This window comes from Orcinus orca, chromosome 11 (assembly GCF_937001465.1).
Source record: "Orcinus orca chromosome 11, mOrcOrc1.1, whole genome shotgun sequence".
In the NCBI taxonomy this organism is placed as follows: Eukaryota; Metazoa; Chordata; class Mammalia; order Artiodactyla; family Delphinidae; genus Orcinus; species Orcinus orca.
In genome coordinates, this window is record NC_064569.1 from 77,569,883 (window position 1) to 77,583,825 (window position 13,943).

Here is a 13,943-nt window from a genome sequence, read left to right on the forward strand (position 1 = left end):
GATTCTGAGATGATAACTTCAGGAGATATCTGCTTCAGGAGAACCCTTAGATTCTCTAGCCACTTTGCCCTGTGTGATTTTTCTTCCGTGTACCTCCCTCTGTCTTCACCACTAGAAGGCAAGCTCCAGGAGGGCAGGTACTTTGTCTCTTTGCTGTATCCCCAATGCTAAACATAGGGCCTGGGAACAGTCAGAGCTGCCACATACGCATAGTCTTTACTATATCTCAATAACAAGATATTTCTTTAAATAGAAATCAATATCCACTTAAATGTAGAATATTTTGAAAAGTTAACAGGAATCAACTTCAATAGGATTACTGAATAAGTTCTTCTTTTTTAAAATTTATTTATTTATGGCTGCGTTGGGTCTTCGTTGCTGCGCACAGGTTTTCTCTAGTTGCGGCGAGTGGGGGTTATTCTTCTTTTTTTTGGGGGGGGTTATTCTTCTTAGTGGTGTGCGGGCTTCTCATTGTGGTGACTTCTCTTGTTGTGGAGCACGGGCTCTAGGCGCACGGGCTTCAGTAATTGTGGCACGTGGGCTCAGTAGTTGTGGCTTGTGGGCTCTAGAGTGCAGGCTCAGTAGTTGTGGTGCCACGGGCTTAGTTGCTCCACAGCATGTGGGATCTTCCCAGACCAGGGCTTGAACCAGTGTCCCCTGCATTGGCAGGTGGATTCTTAACCACTGTGCCACCAGGGAAGTCCCTAAGTTCTTAATTATTAGTAGGAACAAGTGTTCAACTAAGTCATAGAATAGCAATATTTGAAGTCCTTCATCATTATGATTTTTTTTATTTTAAAATTATTTCTTTATGTTTTAGTGGCTCTATTTTGAAAGAAACACAGCTCAAAAAATAACAAGTCTTTATATTACGGTCTGCTCCAATGTCAAACTCTTGTGTTTGGAAATGGATCCAGCACCTTTGGATATTAATACTGTATCAACAGTCAGACCCAAAGCTTTTTAGAGCATAGCAGCAAATCTTTTATTTACACAGCTGTTTGGCTCCAGGGAAAAATAAGGTAAGAAAGTAAAGCACTAGTACCATTTTACTAACAATTACAAACACACTCATCATCTATTACACACAGATGGCGGCGGTCCACGTGCAACACTTTCTTAGCTATTGGACCAGCCAAAAAGCAAAGCACAGCACATGTACACCGAGACCTGTACATGTTCAAAAATATATGAAATATATTTCTATAATTATCTCTCCTTTTTTCATATACTGATTAGAATAATTCTAAAATCTCTATTGTGGGCCTACTCTTTCACAGACACAGAAAAACAAAGCAAGCTCTTCTTCAGGATACATATATCTTAGATGTTCTACATTTTTCTTATTGCCTTAAATTAAGCCAACCATCCCAAATACCACAGATTAGAGTCCCTGTAAACAAACATCCCCTCCCCCAACTTCAAATAACATTCTTAAAGTTTTAATGAATTCTGAATACTGTTCCAAAGAGCATCATAAACAGCTTGTAAGAATGATGAACACATAATTTTATAAGAATAGGATACAAATAAAACCCCAGTTCTTTTCCATATTCTCCATTTAGACATGAGAAAAAATAATAAATCTTAACAGATGGGAGAATGAAAAAGTAGTTAATGCTTCTCAGCAAACCGTGCTAAAAACCAACTAACTCAGCTAAACACAGGAAGTGTCCCTCTTTTAAACACCACAAAAATGTCTGTGGACTTCTTTAATTATAAAGTTGATAAAATATAAAAATAGTCTGCATTATTCGAGGGTCATTCAAATGAAAGAATAATAAAATTCCAGACTGAGACCTAGATCCGGTTTACATATTTAAATGTAGAATTAAATGCTTCTGTATGGGTTCATTATAAACTGTTAGGACTGGAACTGAAAACTGATACATATAAGGTATGAATTTTAAATGTGTTTGACACTGGAGAGGAGAGTTAAAGTTGGCTGGAAGGATTTTAAAATCTCCAACCACTTTAAATTGAAATTAAATTAGACTTGTTCCTTAATAAAACTTAAAGCGAGGCACAGAAATTTAGGATGAAAATAATTCACCTCAAGTAAGTAGAAAGCCTCCCTCTGGTAAGGAAAAGAGAGTTTATAAATAACATAATTCCCAGTACACGATGACATATCTCCTGCACACACATATAGCATCAAAAAGGAAAGATCCACAACATCTTCCTCAGGAATACTATTATGGGAACACTTCATCCCTTGCTTTCTTATTCCTATTGGCTAAACTTCTTGCCTCGTTAGTTGTAATCTGACTACACCTAGCCGTACAACCTCCAATATATCTAGGCTTTAGAAAGAATACAAACCAGAATATTTAGAGTGCTGTTTGACAGTTACAAGATGCAGGAATTTAAAATAAATGCCAAGAAAAGCTAAGAAAATTTAATCTGATACTTACATGCTGGTTCTAGAAGTAACTGTGGTGAAGCTTTACACTATTTTACTATAAAATGTCTAATGAAAGCTTATTTATTACAACGTGGGCAAAAATGTTTCTTAATACTGAATACGTTATTAAGTTCTGGCTTAAAAATTAACCTATGTTCTTATAAGTGAATTTAACACCACTTTAGTAATTATTTTGGAAAATAGGAACTGTTCCTTCAGAATGTTTAGAAATACAACGTCCAGAATTCTTCAAAGTCTACACAAAGGTAATACAACAGGCTTTGCCATTTGGATAAAGGGAAACGGCGACAGGAGGCAGACAAAAAATCAGGCTTTGTCTACACTAACCAGGTAGAAATAGGGGGAAAAATCCATTAAAAATTGGATGAAGATGAACCAAAACCTTGGCATCGGCAATTCTACTCCTCTCCTCCTCAGGTAACCGGGGGAAAACCACCAAAACAGGAGTAAAAATGTCTAAACCTCTTTACTTAATAAGGGTCAGGGTTTCCAGTCGACATTAGGGGTTAAAGCCACTCAGCCTAGTCGCCGAGTTCAACACTCCGGGAACACTGCCCTTTCCTAGAATAACTGATTTCTTAACATGGGAATCTAAACTATTTTCATACGCAAAGGCAAAGTCGCTCAAATTTTAGGAGAGAAAAGTAAACGCCCTCTTTACATTTCCCGTTTCACCTGGCGCTAAGAGCCCCCAACACGGTCTTCTTTTAAAAGGAGGTCCCAAGAGACACACTATTTCCAAAGAGCCCCTCTTGGCACGAAGGGACGAAAAAATCCGGCAGCAAACACCGTCTCCTCCGCACAGTCCTGAGGAAAGGTAGAGGGAATATCGCTAACCCATCCCGGAGGACAAAGTTGCTCCGAGCCCAAGACCTGCAGCGCTCGCTACAAACTTTCCAGCGGCAGCGCGAGCGCCGTCACTTACCGGCGGCAGAAGTCATGATTCCCCCGTGCAGCTCGCTTCCCCGCTCGCCCCCCTCAATCCCCGCTCCCCTTACAGTCCATTGTTTCAACAGTTTGGGCAGAAGAGAAAAGCCCCGGCAGAGCCCACATTCCGTCCCGCGGCCCCGAGGCGCAACCCCAGCGCCGCACAAAGGACGCGGCCGGCTCCGGGAACCCGGCGGCGCTCCCGGGCGCGAGCCGCCGGCGACGGGCGGGCGGGCACGAGCGCCGCCCAGCCGAGCTCCCGGCAGACGGCCACGCGCGCACACGAGCAGTGCTCACCGCGGCCTCGCCGGCGCGCGCCCTTCTCCAGCTCCAAAAAAAAAATCAGAGCTCCAGGCGCCCCCTGCTAGTCGCGGCCGTAAAAAGCGGACAAAAGCCCCAGCCTCCTCCAATCAGGGGGCCCGAGTTTCAGCCCGTTCCCGCCCCTCCCGCCTACACGTTCAAGCTCAGCGCCAATGAGCGGGCCTGAAAAAGGGGCGTGAGCTGTGAGGCATGCTGGGAATTGTAGTTTTCTGGACTCACGGGACCTGCAGAAGCAGACCCCTGGGCGCATGCAGCCGGTTCTCCCGCCTTCATTTCCCATCGTGCTGAGGCGGGTGGCATGGCGGAGAAGGATGACACCGGATTTTGACGAAGAGGTGGTTTTTGAGGTAAGGGGAAAAATGGCGGTGCGTGTGAATTGCCTTTGTTTGATTAGGACGAGGGAGAAGGCGAGGAGGCCAGGCGAGAGGCAGATCCCGGGGCGAGGAATCGGGTGACGCTCCTGCCGGCCTCGGTCACCGAATCTCGGCAATTTCCGGGCCTAATGTTGGACGCAGCCTGACAGGTGTAGCCTGAGGCTCTCTCGCCGCGCCCGGCCTCTGCCTCGGGCCCTCCCAGAATACCCAGCCAGGCCGGTGGACTAGAACCCTGCTTGTTCCTACTCACCCGTACGATTTAGCCTCCCCCTTTTTAGTCCCCGATTTGTTCGGGTCAGTATCCAGAAATGCCCCAGGTCACAGTTCGCGGTCGAGGCGTGGCCCTCGGAATGGAGGCAGCAGGTGCTAGTTTTTGTTTTTGTTTTTGTTTTCTTATACCGTGGTTTAAGATCTGTGTGTGGGACCTACTGTGGGTGATTTGGGCCGGGGCATCTCAGCATCTAATTCTTTTGTCCTTTGCTGTTGCGCTAGGTGTAGCTAGTTCTTCTGATTCGAGGCTCGGGTGTGAGTGCTTTTGTGTGGGACTATTTTAAGACGTTCTCTGCCATCTTGAATGAAAACAAAAACAAAAAAACAGTCTAGTGTTTTTGTTGCCATTTGTCTATCAGACACAGGTGAAAAGTCACACCCCTGTATAAGGCATGTATGTATACTTTACTAAAATCCATTCATCCGACAAGATTTTAAGAAATTTAAAAGAAACGGCTCATTCCATACCATCAGAGAGCTACGCAATAAATAGTACAGAATGGTAAATGTTGAAACATATACAAACTGTCATTGGAGGATTGATTTGGAAACCGCTGTCTGTTCTTGTGGCCTCGGAGACACTACACCCAGTATATGGATATTGGAGGTGGATCTTGAACTGTGAATATGTTTAGAGAGATGGAAGGGAGAAAATGCATTATAAGGAAAGAGAACAGAGTATCTCAAGGTTGGGAGGTGTGAAAGTACCTGGTGTATTTTTCAGGGACTTGAGTGTGGAGTGTCGCTATATAAAGTGGTTTGATGGGGCTGGAATGAAGAAGTAGTGGAAGATAGGGCTCTTTTACCAAAAGGGAGTGCCTGGATTTGAGGAGGTCAGTAGGGAAGGCAAGCGCCTGAGTTCTGGAAAAGAGAGAAGAAATAATTGAATAATGGCTTGGACAGATACTTCTAAGGTAAAATCGAGGAAACAGTTACAAGATAGAATGTGGGAGATGAAGAAGAGACAAAAATCTATGTTGCTTAGATTGCTAGAGAGAGGAAAGTGGGTGGATACTTTTTTACCCAATTCTTAGATATCTGAGTATAATAGTAATACATGCTCAAAGAACATTTCATTGTAGAAAACAAGCCACAAAATTAAAATCACTCATTTTCCTACCACCCACAGATGGCCACTATTAACATTATAGTATGTGTTCTTACAGACTTTTTTCTATTCAAATGTATGTTTGATATTTTTTAAAACACAAAAAATATACCACATAGAATTTTATATGTATTTTTCAGTGAGTCTTTTCCTATTCATTACTCTTTGAAAACAATAACATAATATCCAATCATGTATGTGTATCATAATATAACTATTTTCCCATTCTTGGTTATATTGTTTCAAAATACAATTGTAATCAGCACTGACATAAGTCCATCTTTTACTGCATCTCTGATTTTTCCTTACAGTAATTTCTAGAAGGGAAACTAGTGGGTCAAAGGATATGAACATTTTTTAAGACTTATGCAGAAAGGTTATACCTATTCAAGTTTCCATTAGGAGTATTTTCACCAAATCCTCAGCAGCAACCTTATTAGTTTCCTTTAATCTTTGTTAATTTTATAGGAAAAATAGCATTCTGTTGTTCTAATTTACATTTTGTGCATTTACTGGGAACATTTTTATTTCTTTCTTGAGCATTTTTTTGTAGTTTTTGCTCATTTTACTGTTGGATGTTAGCTTCTTACGACTTGCATACGTTTTACTTTGTTTGTTTGTTTGTTTTTTGATGTGAACCCGGTGTAAAGTCTTTATTGAATTCGTTGCAATATTGCTTCTGTTTTATGTTTTGGTTTTCTGGCTGTGAGGCATGTGGGATCTTAGCTCCCTGACCAGGGATCAAACCTGCAACCCCTGCATTGGAAGGTGAAGTTTCAACCACTGGACCGCCAGGGAAGTACCTTGCATACGTTTTTCATATGTTACTTAACCGTACCATACTTCTAGAAATTTTTTTTAGTTTGTAGTTTAATTTATTTGCTTTTTGTCACATACATTAATTTTTATTGCAGCATGATATTCGTAAGAAGAGTGCACAGATCATAAATGTGCAGATTGATGAATTTTCACATGTTGAATACATCCATGTAACCAGTACCCATGTTAAGAAACTGAACGTCAACCAGCACACCAGAAACTCCCTTTTACTCCCTTTCAGTCACTTCTCCCCACCCCAAAGATAACCACAATTCAGACTTGTAATAACTAACTTAGATTCCTTTTGTCTATTTTTATAGTTTACACACTGGGCAATTCCATTTGTATATGCTCTTTTTGCTCTGACTTTTTGCTCTCTGGTTTTGTTTGTTAGATTCATCCATATGGTCATGTGAGCATTTTTTATTTCTCTGTAGTATTCCATGTGAATGCATGACCATTTTTAAATCCACTCTACTATTAATGGTCTTCGGGTGATTTCCAGTTTGAGACTATTATGAACAGTGCTAGTATGAACCTTTTAGTATATATGTCTTATTGAACATATTTCTGTTGAGTATATACTTAGACGTGGAACTGCTAAGTCATAGGAAATATATACATTCACCTGTGTAGATATTGCCAAACACTATTCCAAAGTGGTTGTACCAATTTATATTCCTACCAGCAGTACAGGAGAGGTCCAGTTGCTCTACAGCCTCACCAACACTTGCTAATTTCAGTTTCTCTTTTTACCATTTTGGTAGGTGTGTACTGGTATCTCCTCTTGGCTTTAATTTGCATTTCTCTGATAAGGAAAGGGGGAGTCTTTTTATATGTTTAAGGACCAGTTTTGTATCCACTTTAGTGAAGCCAATTCAAGTTTGTTGCATATTTTCCTTTTGGATTATCTCTTCTTGTTACTGATTTGAAGGAGTTCTTTACATATACTGGATATAAGTCCTTTGTTGGATCTGTGTACCTCAAATATCTCAGGAGGTGTGTGGCACTCTCTTAATAGTGTCTTTCAATGAACAGAAGCTCTTAACTTTATCATAATCCAAGTAAACCTTTTTCTTTTATGGTTAGTGCCTTTAAAGAAATATTTGCCTGATCTAAGGTGACAAAGATTATTTTCTCTAAAAGCTTTATTTTACCTTTTGCTTCTAGATCTGCTATCCGTCTGGAACTGACTTTTGTATGGTATCAAGTAAAGGTCAACATATGTTTTTTTCCCACATGGATGTCTAGTTAACCTGGCATTTTCTTTTTTTTTTTCTTTTTTTTTTAAGAAGGAATTTCCATCTTCAGGAAACAACTTTATTTATTTATTTATAAATTTATTTATTTTTGGCTGTGTTGGGTTTTCATTGCTGTGAGCCAGCTTTCTGTAGTTGTGGCAAGCGGGTGCTACTCTTCATTGCGGTGCGCGGGCTTCTCACTGTGGTGGCTTCTCTTGCTGTGGAGCACGGGCTCGGGGCACACGGGCTTCAGTAATTGTGGCATGTGGGCTCAGTAGTTGTGGCTTGCGGGCTCTAGAGCACAGGCTCAGTAGTTGTGGCACATGGGCTTCGTTGCTCCGAGGCATGTGGGATCTTCCCAGACCAGGGCTTGAACCTGTGTCCCCTGCATTGGCAGGCAGATTCTTAACCACTGCGTCACCAGGGAAGTCCTAGCCTGGCATTTTCTGAACAGACCATCCTTTCCTCGCTGAACTACAATGTTGCCTTTGTCATAAATCAGGATACCTTGTATGTGTGGCCTTGTTTTTGGGTATTCTCTTTTCCATTGGTTAATTTGATCATTCTTGTGCCTATACGACATTATTTTAATTACTTTTTAACTTTATAATACATACTAGTGTCTGATAGAATAAAACCAGCCAGCTTTATTTTCCTTCAAGATTGCTTTGGCTATTTTTAGCCCTTTGTATTTCTGAATTAATTTTAGAATCAGCCTATCATTTTCACTTTAGAAAAAGGAAACTACCAAGATTTGATTGGAATTGCTTTGAATCTATGGATTAATTTGGAGAGACCTGACATCTTTACAGTATTGAATATTCCAATAGCATTTTTATTGCTTGCCTCCTAAATGAGTCAAGCAGCTTCCCATCACCTTCTGTGCTCTAGGACTGATTTTACAAACTGGGAATACAGGGGAGGAAAAACAATTTTCCCTCTACCTTTCGAATTCTTGGCTGAGACCCCTGTCATAAAAGATAGATTAACAAAAGAAAAACAAAAGTTTATTAACATTGTTAGGAAACAAAATTCAACTGGAGTAAATTTAAAAGATCTTACTGGTTTTCTTCAACGATTCATGAATTAGGCAGCGTCCCATCCAGCAGACAGAAAGGATCTTCTTCCCAGGATCTGTAAAAGATGAAAGACTTGTAGGCAGAAGGGAGTGGGACAACGAAGTTAGGCTAGCAAAGAGTGGATTGGTCAATCCCAATCTCCCAATTCATCCCACCACCACCACCCACCCCTGCCACTTTCCCCCCTTGGTGTTCATACATTTGTTCTCTGCATCTGTGTCTCTATTTCTGCCCTGCAAACCGGTTCATCTGTACCATTTTTCTAGGTTCCACATATATGCATTAATATACGATATTTTTCTCTTTCTGACTTACTTCACTCTGTATGACAGTCTCTAGATTCATCCACGTCTCTACAAATGACCCAATGTCGTTCCTTTTTATGGCTGGGATTGACATATATATACTAATATGTATAAAATAGATAACTAATAAGAACCTGCTGTATAAAAAAATAAATTTAAAAAGAAGAGTGGATTGTTTGTGTCAAGGTCACGTTCTTTTAGGGGATGGCACGGGTCTGTCAGGCAGATTACCTCACTAGTGTTGATTGGGTAGTTCCTGACTGACTGGCTTAAGATTCTATTTCTGTTACCGAACGCAGGTTCCTGTGACTGACGCCCAGTAAGGCCAAACAAACCGAAAAGTCGAAGTTTGGAGCAGAGAAAGCTTTGTTGCAGGGGCATGCAAGGAGAACAGGTGGCTCATGCCCAAAAAAACCCCTAACTCCTTGAAGGGTTTCAGCAAAGCATTTTTAAAGGTCAGGGGAGGGTAGGGGCATCCCAGGGTATGTGCTGGCATCTCAGTTCATGCACAATTCTCTGATTGGTTGATCTTGAGGTAACAGGGCAGTTAACATTATCAATCCTTAGGTACCAGTAGGTCTGGGGGCTACAGGCTCATGATCATCAAGTAGCTAATTTCTTCCATGTGGTGGTGGTTTTAGCATCTGAAAAGCTCAGGAAATATGCATGAAATACTGTTATCTTGGCACTTCTAAGAGGAGCTACAGCAGAAGATATGGGGGAGGGGCTCTGTCCTGGGAAGGCTCCACAGGTCCTGTTCAGTTACATTTCTTGGAAAGGCCAAAAGTGTAATTAAGTCTTGATTTGGTAAGGTGGATCTTAGTATAAGTGACTCCGTTTGGGGCCTGTTGTCCTGTTTTTAACAACACGTATACTGCATATATACATGGGAGATACTGTTTAAAAAAACAAAACAAAACAGAGCTAGACAGTAGTTAAGGCAGTTAAAACATATTTTATTCAGGACATACAATAGGGGGAAAGAGACCTCAGTATAGAACTGGGTTCTATTGCAAATACAGCATGGATAAATGGGAATTTAATTACTAAGAGGAAACACGGGGTCAGGAGGGGTTTTGGCTAAACCAATATAACGGGATTCTTGGTGAAGACAGGCTAGGGTAGTCAGACATTACCTCTGTTACCTCAGACACCAAGGTTTGCAGCAGAGAGAGTTTATTCACAAAGCAGCCAAGGGAGGAGAACAAGTCTGAAATCCACCCTCCCAAAGGTGGGATATTTATGGGGTAAAGGAGCAGGGTGGTCTTAGGTGTGAGGAAAGGTGATTGGAGGTAGGGGAAAAGTGAGGTAGTCGGTGTTCTGTGCAGATACATCTTGGTTACATGCTTCTTCCAGGGATGCATGTTAAAAAATGGAGGTGCTTAGCATGATTTGGGGGTGGAGGTTTTGGCCCTCTGACAACAAAAGAGCATTCATCCAACACCTGTGCAGGCCCAGTGTTAGGGCCCGTGGTCCCAACCAGTCTTAGCTCGAACTGAACAAGAGCTGACTCTAAGTTCCGAAAAAACAACTTAAGTCTCTGCCCCCATTACCATAGCAACCCCATACATCCGAGGTGTTATCTGTGCGGTGGTTAAGGTGTCTTGTGGTGTATTACCTAAGCTATGTGAAGCTTGGAGGGTATGCAGTTAAGGAGAGGGGAAAAAACTAAAGCAAGCTGATCAGTGAAGGCAGTTTATAAGCAGAGAGGTTTTAACAAGCTGTTCCCTTATCTGTTGTTCTGTAAGACAAGCTCAAGAATCTCTATTAGTCACCAGCTTCCGTTAACCCTGTGGGGCATGATTACACCTAGGGGAATGGTAGAAGATGAGGAACCCAATACTGAGGGTGATCAGTTGTGGCGGATGGGAGACGCTTGCTAAACTGGCATACCAGGGTTCTTGTTAAAACTAGATTTTGCAAGGAAGTGCACAGGTAGGCCTAGGAGAAATTTCAGGAGCCTGACTAAAGTTTGATTAAAGAAAGAATCTTTGTCGATACCCAGGGGAATCTAACACTCGATGGCTTGGAATTCAGGCTCAGATAGCATCTATATGGGGGGGAGGGGGTGTAGACCTCTTAGGGAAGAGTAAATGTTTACTTAGGAAAGATAAATGGACCCTTAGAAGAGCAGATGGGAGATACGACAAAATTTGTCTGGGTGTAGCCTCCTCTCCTGTGATGACTCAATCTTCTCTAGTTGATGAAACTCCCAGGGAAGGGATTTATGATAATTGAGTTCCTTTTGGAAGATTTGTCTTTAGGCAGAATAAGGGGGAGAGTTCAGAGAAAGTTTTCCCCTTCATGTGCTGTTTTTCAAGTGCCTACAGCTCAAAATAATCAATATGCCCAATGACATAATTTTGGGGGGACATATTCTGCTACCTTTCAGGAATGATCTATTCCTTGAGGGCATAGCTAAAATTGGCCCTTAAACTGTCTAGGCCAGCAGTCCCCAACCTTTTTGGCACCAGGGATCGGTTTCGTGGAAGACAGTTTTTCCACAGACCGGGCGGCAGGGGAGGGTGGGGGGAGTAGGGGTGGGGTGGGGAATGAAGTGTGGGGATGGTGCGGGTGGTAATGCGAGTGATGGGGAGCGGCAGATGAAGCTTCTCTCACTCGCCTGCTGTGCAGCCCAGCTCCTAACAGGCCACGGACCGGTACTGGTCTGCGGCTCTGGGGGTTGGGGACCCCTGGTCTAGGCCTTTGCTGGGGATATGGGGAATGGATGATGTCCATTGGTTCCTTTTCTTTTATGGTTATTGCTTAGTTCCAGTTTTCTATTTGGGGGGATATTTTGATAGTCTTTTTTTATTCTGAAAGGGAGTGTAATACAGTTGTCGGAACAGACTCGAGTTGGACAGCATGGGAAATCCTAGCTCCAGTACATAATAGTTAGTGTGATTTTGAGCAGTTTACTTAACTTCTCTGTGTGTCAGTTTTCTCAATATTAAGTAGAAATGACAGTATCAATCTCATAGAGCAGTTGTGAGTATTAAATGACTTAATGTAAGTGACCTAATTAGGTCTTATTACTTATGTTATTCATGGCTTCTCTTTTTTTTTTTTTTTTTTTGCGGTACGCGGGCCTCTCACTGCTGTAGCCTCTCCCGTTGCGAAGCACAGGCTCCGGGCATGCAGGCTCAGCGGCCATGGCTCACAGGCCCAGCCGCACTGCGGAATGTGGGATCTTCCTGGACCGGGGCACGAACCCGTGTCCCCTGCATCGGCAGGCACACTCTCAACCACTGCGCCACCAGGGAAGCCCTCTAGCTTTTTGAGTTAAAGACTTAAGTACTAAAACTAATTTGTAAGGTTATAAATTTCCCTATGAGTGCTGCATTGGCTGTATTTCATGAGTTTTGAAATGTGGTTTGTCTCACAATTTTGTAATTTCCTTTGTGATTTGTTCTTAATAGGTGATTTAATAGGGGTATGGGCAAGGGATTGATGTTATTGTTAGTGATGATTTTTCTTCATGTGCTCCTCCAGACCCGTAGTTCTACCCTGACCATTATGGAACGCATCACCTGTATTTCCGTGTCCTGTGGATTCCATTTAGGTTCAGCCAATGAGAAAGATCTCTTAAATCAGAGGTATCTTAATTTGTTCAGGCTGCTATAACAAAATGCCATAGGCTGGGTGGCTTATAAACAACAATAATTTATTTCTCACAGTTCTGGAGGCTGGGAAACCTAAGATTCAGGGTGCCAGCATGGTTGAGTTCTGATGAGAACCCACTTCCTGGTTCATAAATGACTGTCTTTTCCCTGTGTCTTCATATGGCAGAGGGGGTGAGGGAACTCTCTGGGATCTCTTTTATAAGGGTACTGATTCTGTTCTTGAGGGGTCCAACCACATGACCTAAGCACCTCTCAAAGCCCTCAGCTCCAAATACTGATAACATTGGGGATTAGGTTTCAACATATGAATTTTGGGAGGACACAAACATATAGCAAGAGGGTAGAAGAGAAAGCACTGGAGAGATATTTATTTTCCTAGTTCCCTCCCAGCAGGGCTACCATTTGGTAGTGATTGTGTTCCTGTACCTAAAGGCGCAAGTCTTCTTGGGGGACTCCTTTAACTTCATCTCTTCTTTTTTTTTTTCTTTTTTTTTTTTGCGGTACGCGGGCCTCTCACTGTTGTGGCCTCTCCCGTTGCGGAGCACAGGCTCCGGACGCGCAGGCTCAGCGGCCATGGCTCATGGGCCCAGCCGCTCCGCGGCATGTGGGATCTTCCTGGACCGAGGCATGAATCCGTGTCCCCTGCATCGGCAGGCGGACTCTCAACCACTGCACCACCAAGGAAGCCCTAACTTCATCTCTTACAGGGCTTCAGTGACACTGCTTCTTTCCTTTGACCTTTAGGCCTGTGGAAGATAATAACTTCCGGCTGTTGCTAGTCCCTGGGTGCTTCACTATCCCCTGTTGGTTGCCTCAACCCTTCTTACGCCTTGGTAAATAAATGGTCATTTCATTAAACTCTTTTCAGTTATCCCTTTTGAGTGTGCCATCTGTTTCTTGTAAAGTCTTCCTTCAAGAAGACTTCCTTGGTTAACTTATTTTGTAGCCCCTATTCTATTCTCTAGGATTAACTCTTATCCATTGTCATCCACGACCTTTGGTTTTGCCCTCTGAGAACTTATTCTTCATCTCTTAGCACTCCATTGCCTCATATGAAATGGGTTTTAAAGTATACCTTTCTTGGGGACTGCATACCTTTCACAGCCTGATTCCTGCTGGTGTAGGTTGTGGACCGAAGAGTTGCTTTAAAGGTTGAATATGAGTTTTTGCAGGGTATTGGTTTCTTTAGCAGTGTAGTTCCCTGAAATGTAGTAGATTTCCAGTCTGTTTGCTTGTAGGCAGTTTCATATACAAGTAACCACAGTTAAAGAGCACATTTAGACCAAGCTCTTAAATCCGAAGTCTGTAGATTGTATACTGGTTCTGTTTTGGACTTTTTCAACTTCATGGCATCATCTGCAATAAGAGGCTTGGGTGGAAATGTATCACCCTTAATTAGATCTTAGCAGCTGGACTGGTTCCCATTATTTTGAAGGAGGGTCTTCGGAAAG

The 13,943-nt window shown here is 42.4% G+C and overlaps 2 protein-coding genes across 12 annotated transcripts in view; one reads left to right on the forward strand and one right to left on the reverse strand.

The window, feature by feature from the left end:
• Nucleotides 1-3,634, reverse strand: part of FGD6 (FYVE, RhoGEF and PH domain containing 6) — a 113,398-nt gene extending 109,764 nt beyond the window's left edge. The window contains exon 1 of one of the 3 annotated variants that reach the window (XM_004269531.4): nt 3,351-3,634. In XM_004269531.4, the coding sequence (XP_004269579.1) occupies nt 3,351-3,366 (16 nt within the window). In that variant the 5' untranslated portion in view covers nt 3,367-3,634. The remainder of the gene's footprint in view (nt 1-3,350) is intronic. The other 2 variants (XM_049695022.1, XM_033427708.2) reach the window with 2 other exon arrangements.
• A 259-nt stretch (nt 3,635-3,893) lies between these two features.
• Nucleotides 3,894-13,943, forward strand: part of VEZT (vezatin, adherens junctions transmembrane protein) — a 72,680-nt gene continuing 62,630 nt past the window's right edge. For 6 of the 9 annotated variants that reach the window (XM_033427694.2, XM_033427696.2, XM_033427700.2 and 3 more), the window contains exon 1: nt 3,894-4,020. In XM_033427694.2, the coding sequence (XP_033283585.2) occupies nt 3,922-4,020 (99 nt within the window). In that variant the 5' untranslated portion in view covers nt 3,894-3,921. The remainder of the gene's footprint in view (nt 4,021-13,943) is intronic. The other 3 variants (XM_033427699.2, XM_049695023.1, XM_004269530.3) reach the window with 2 other exon arrangements.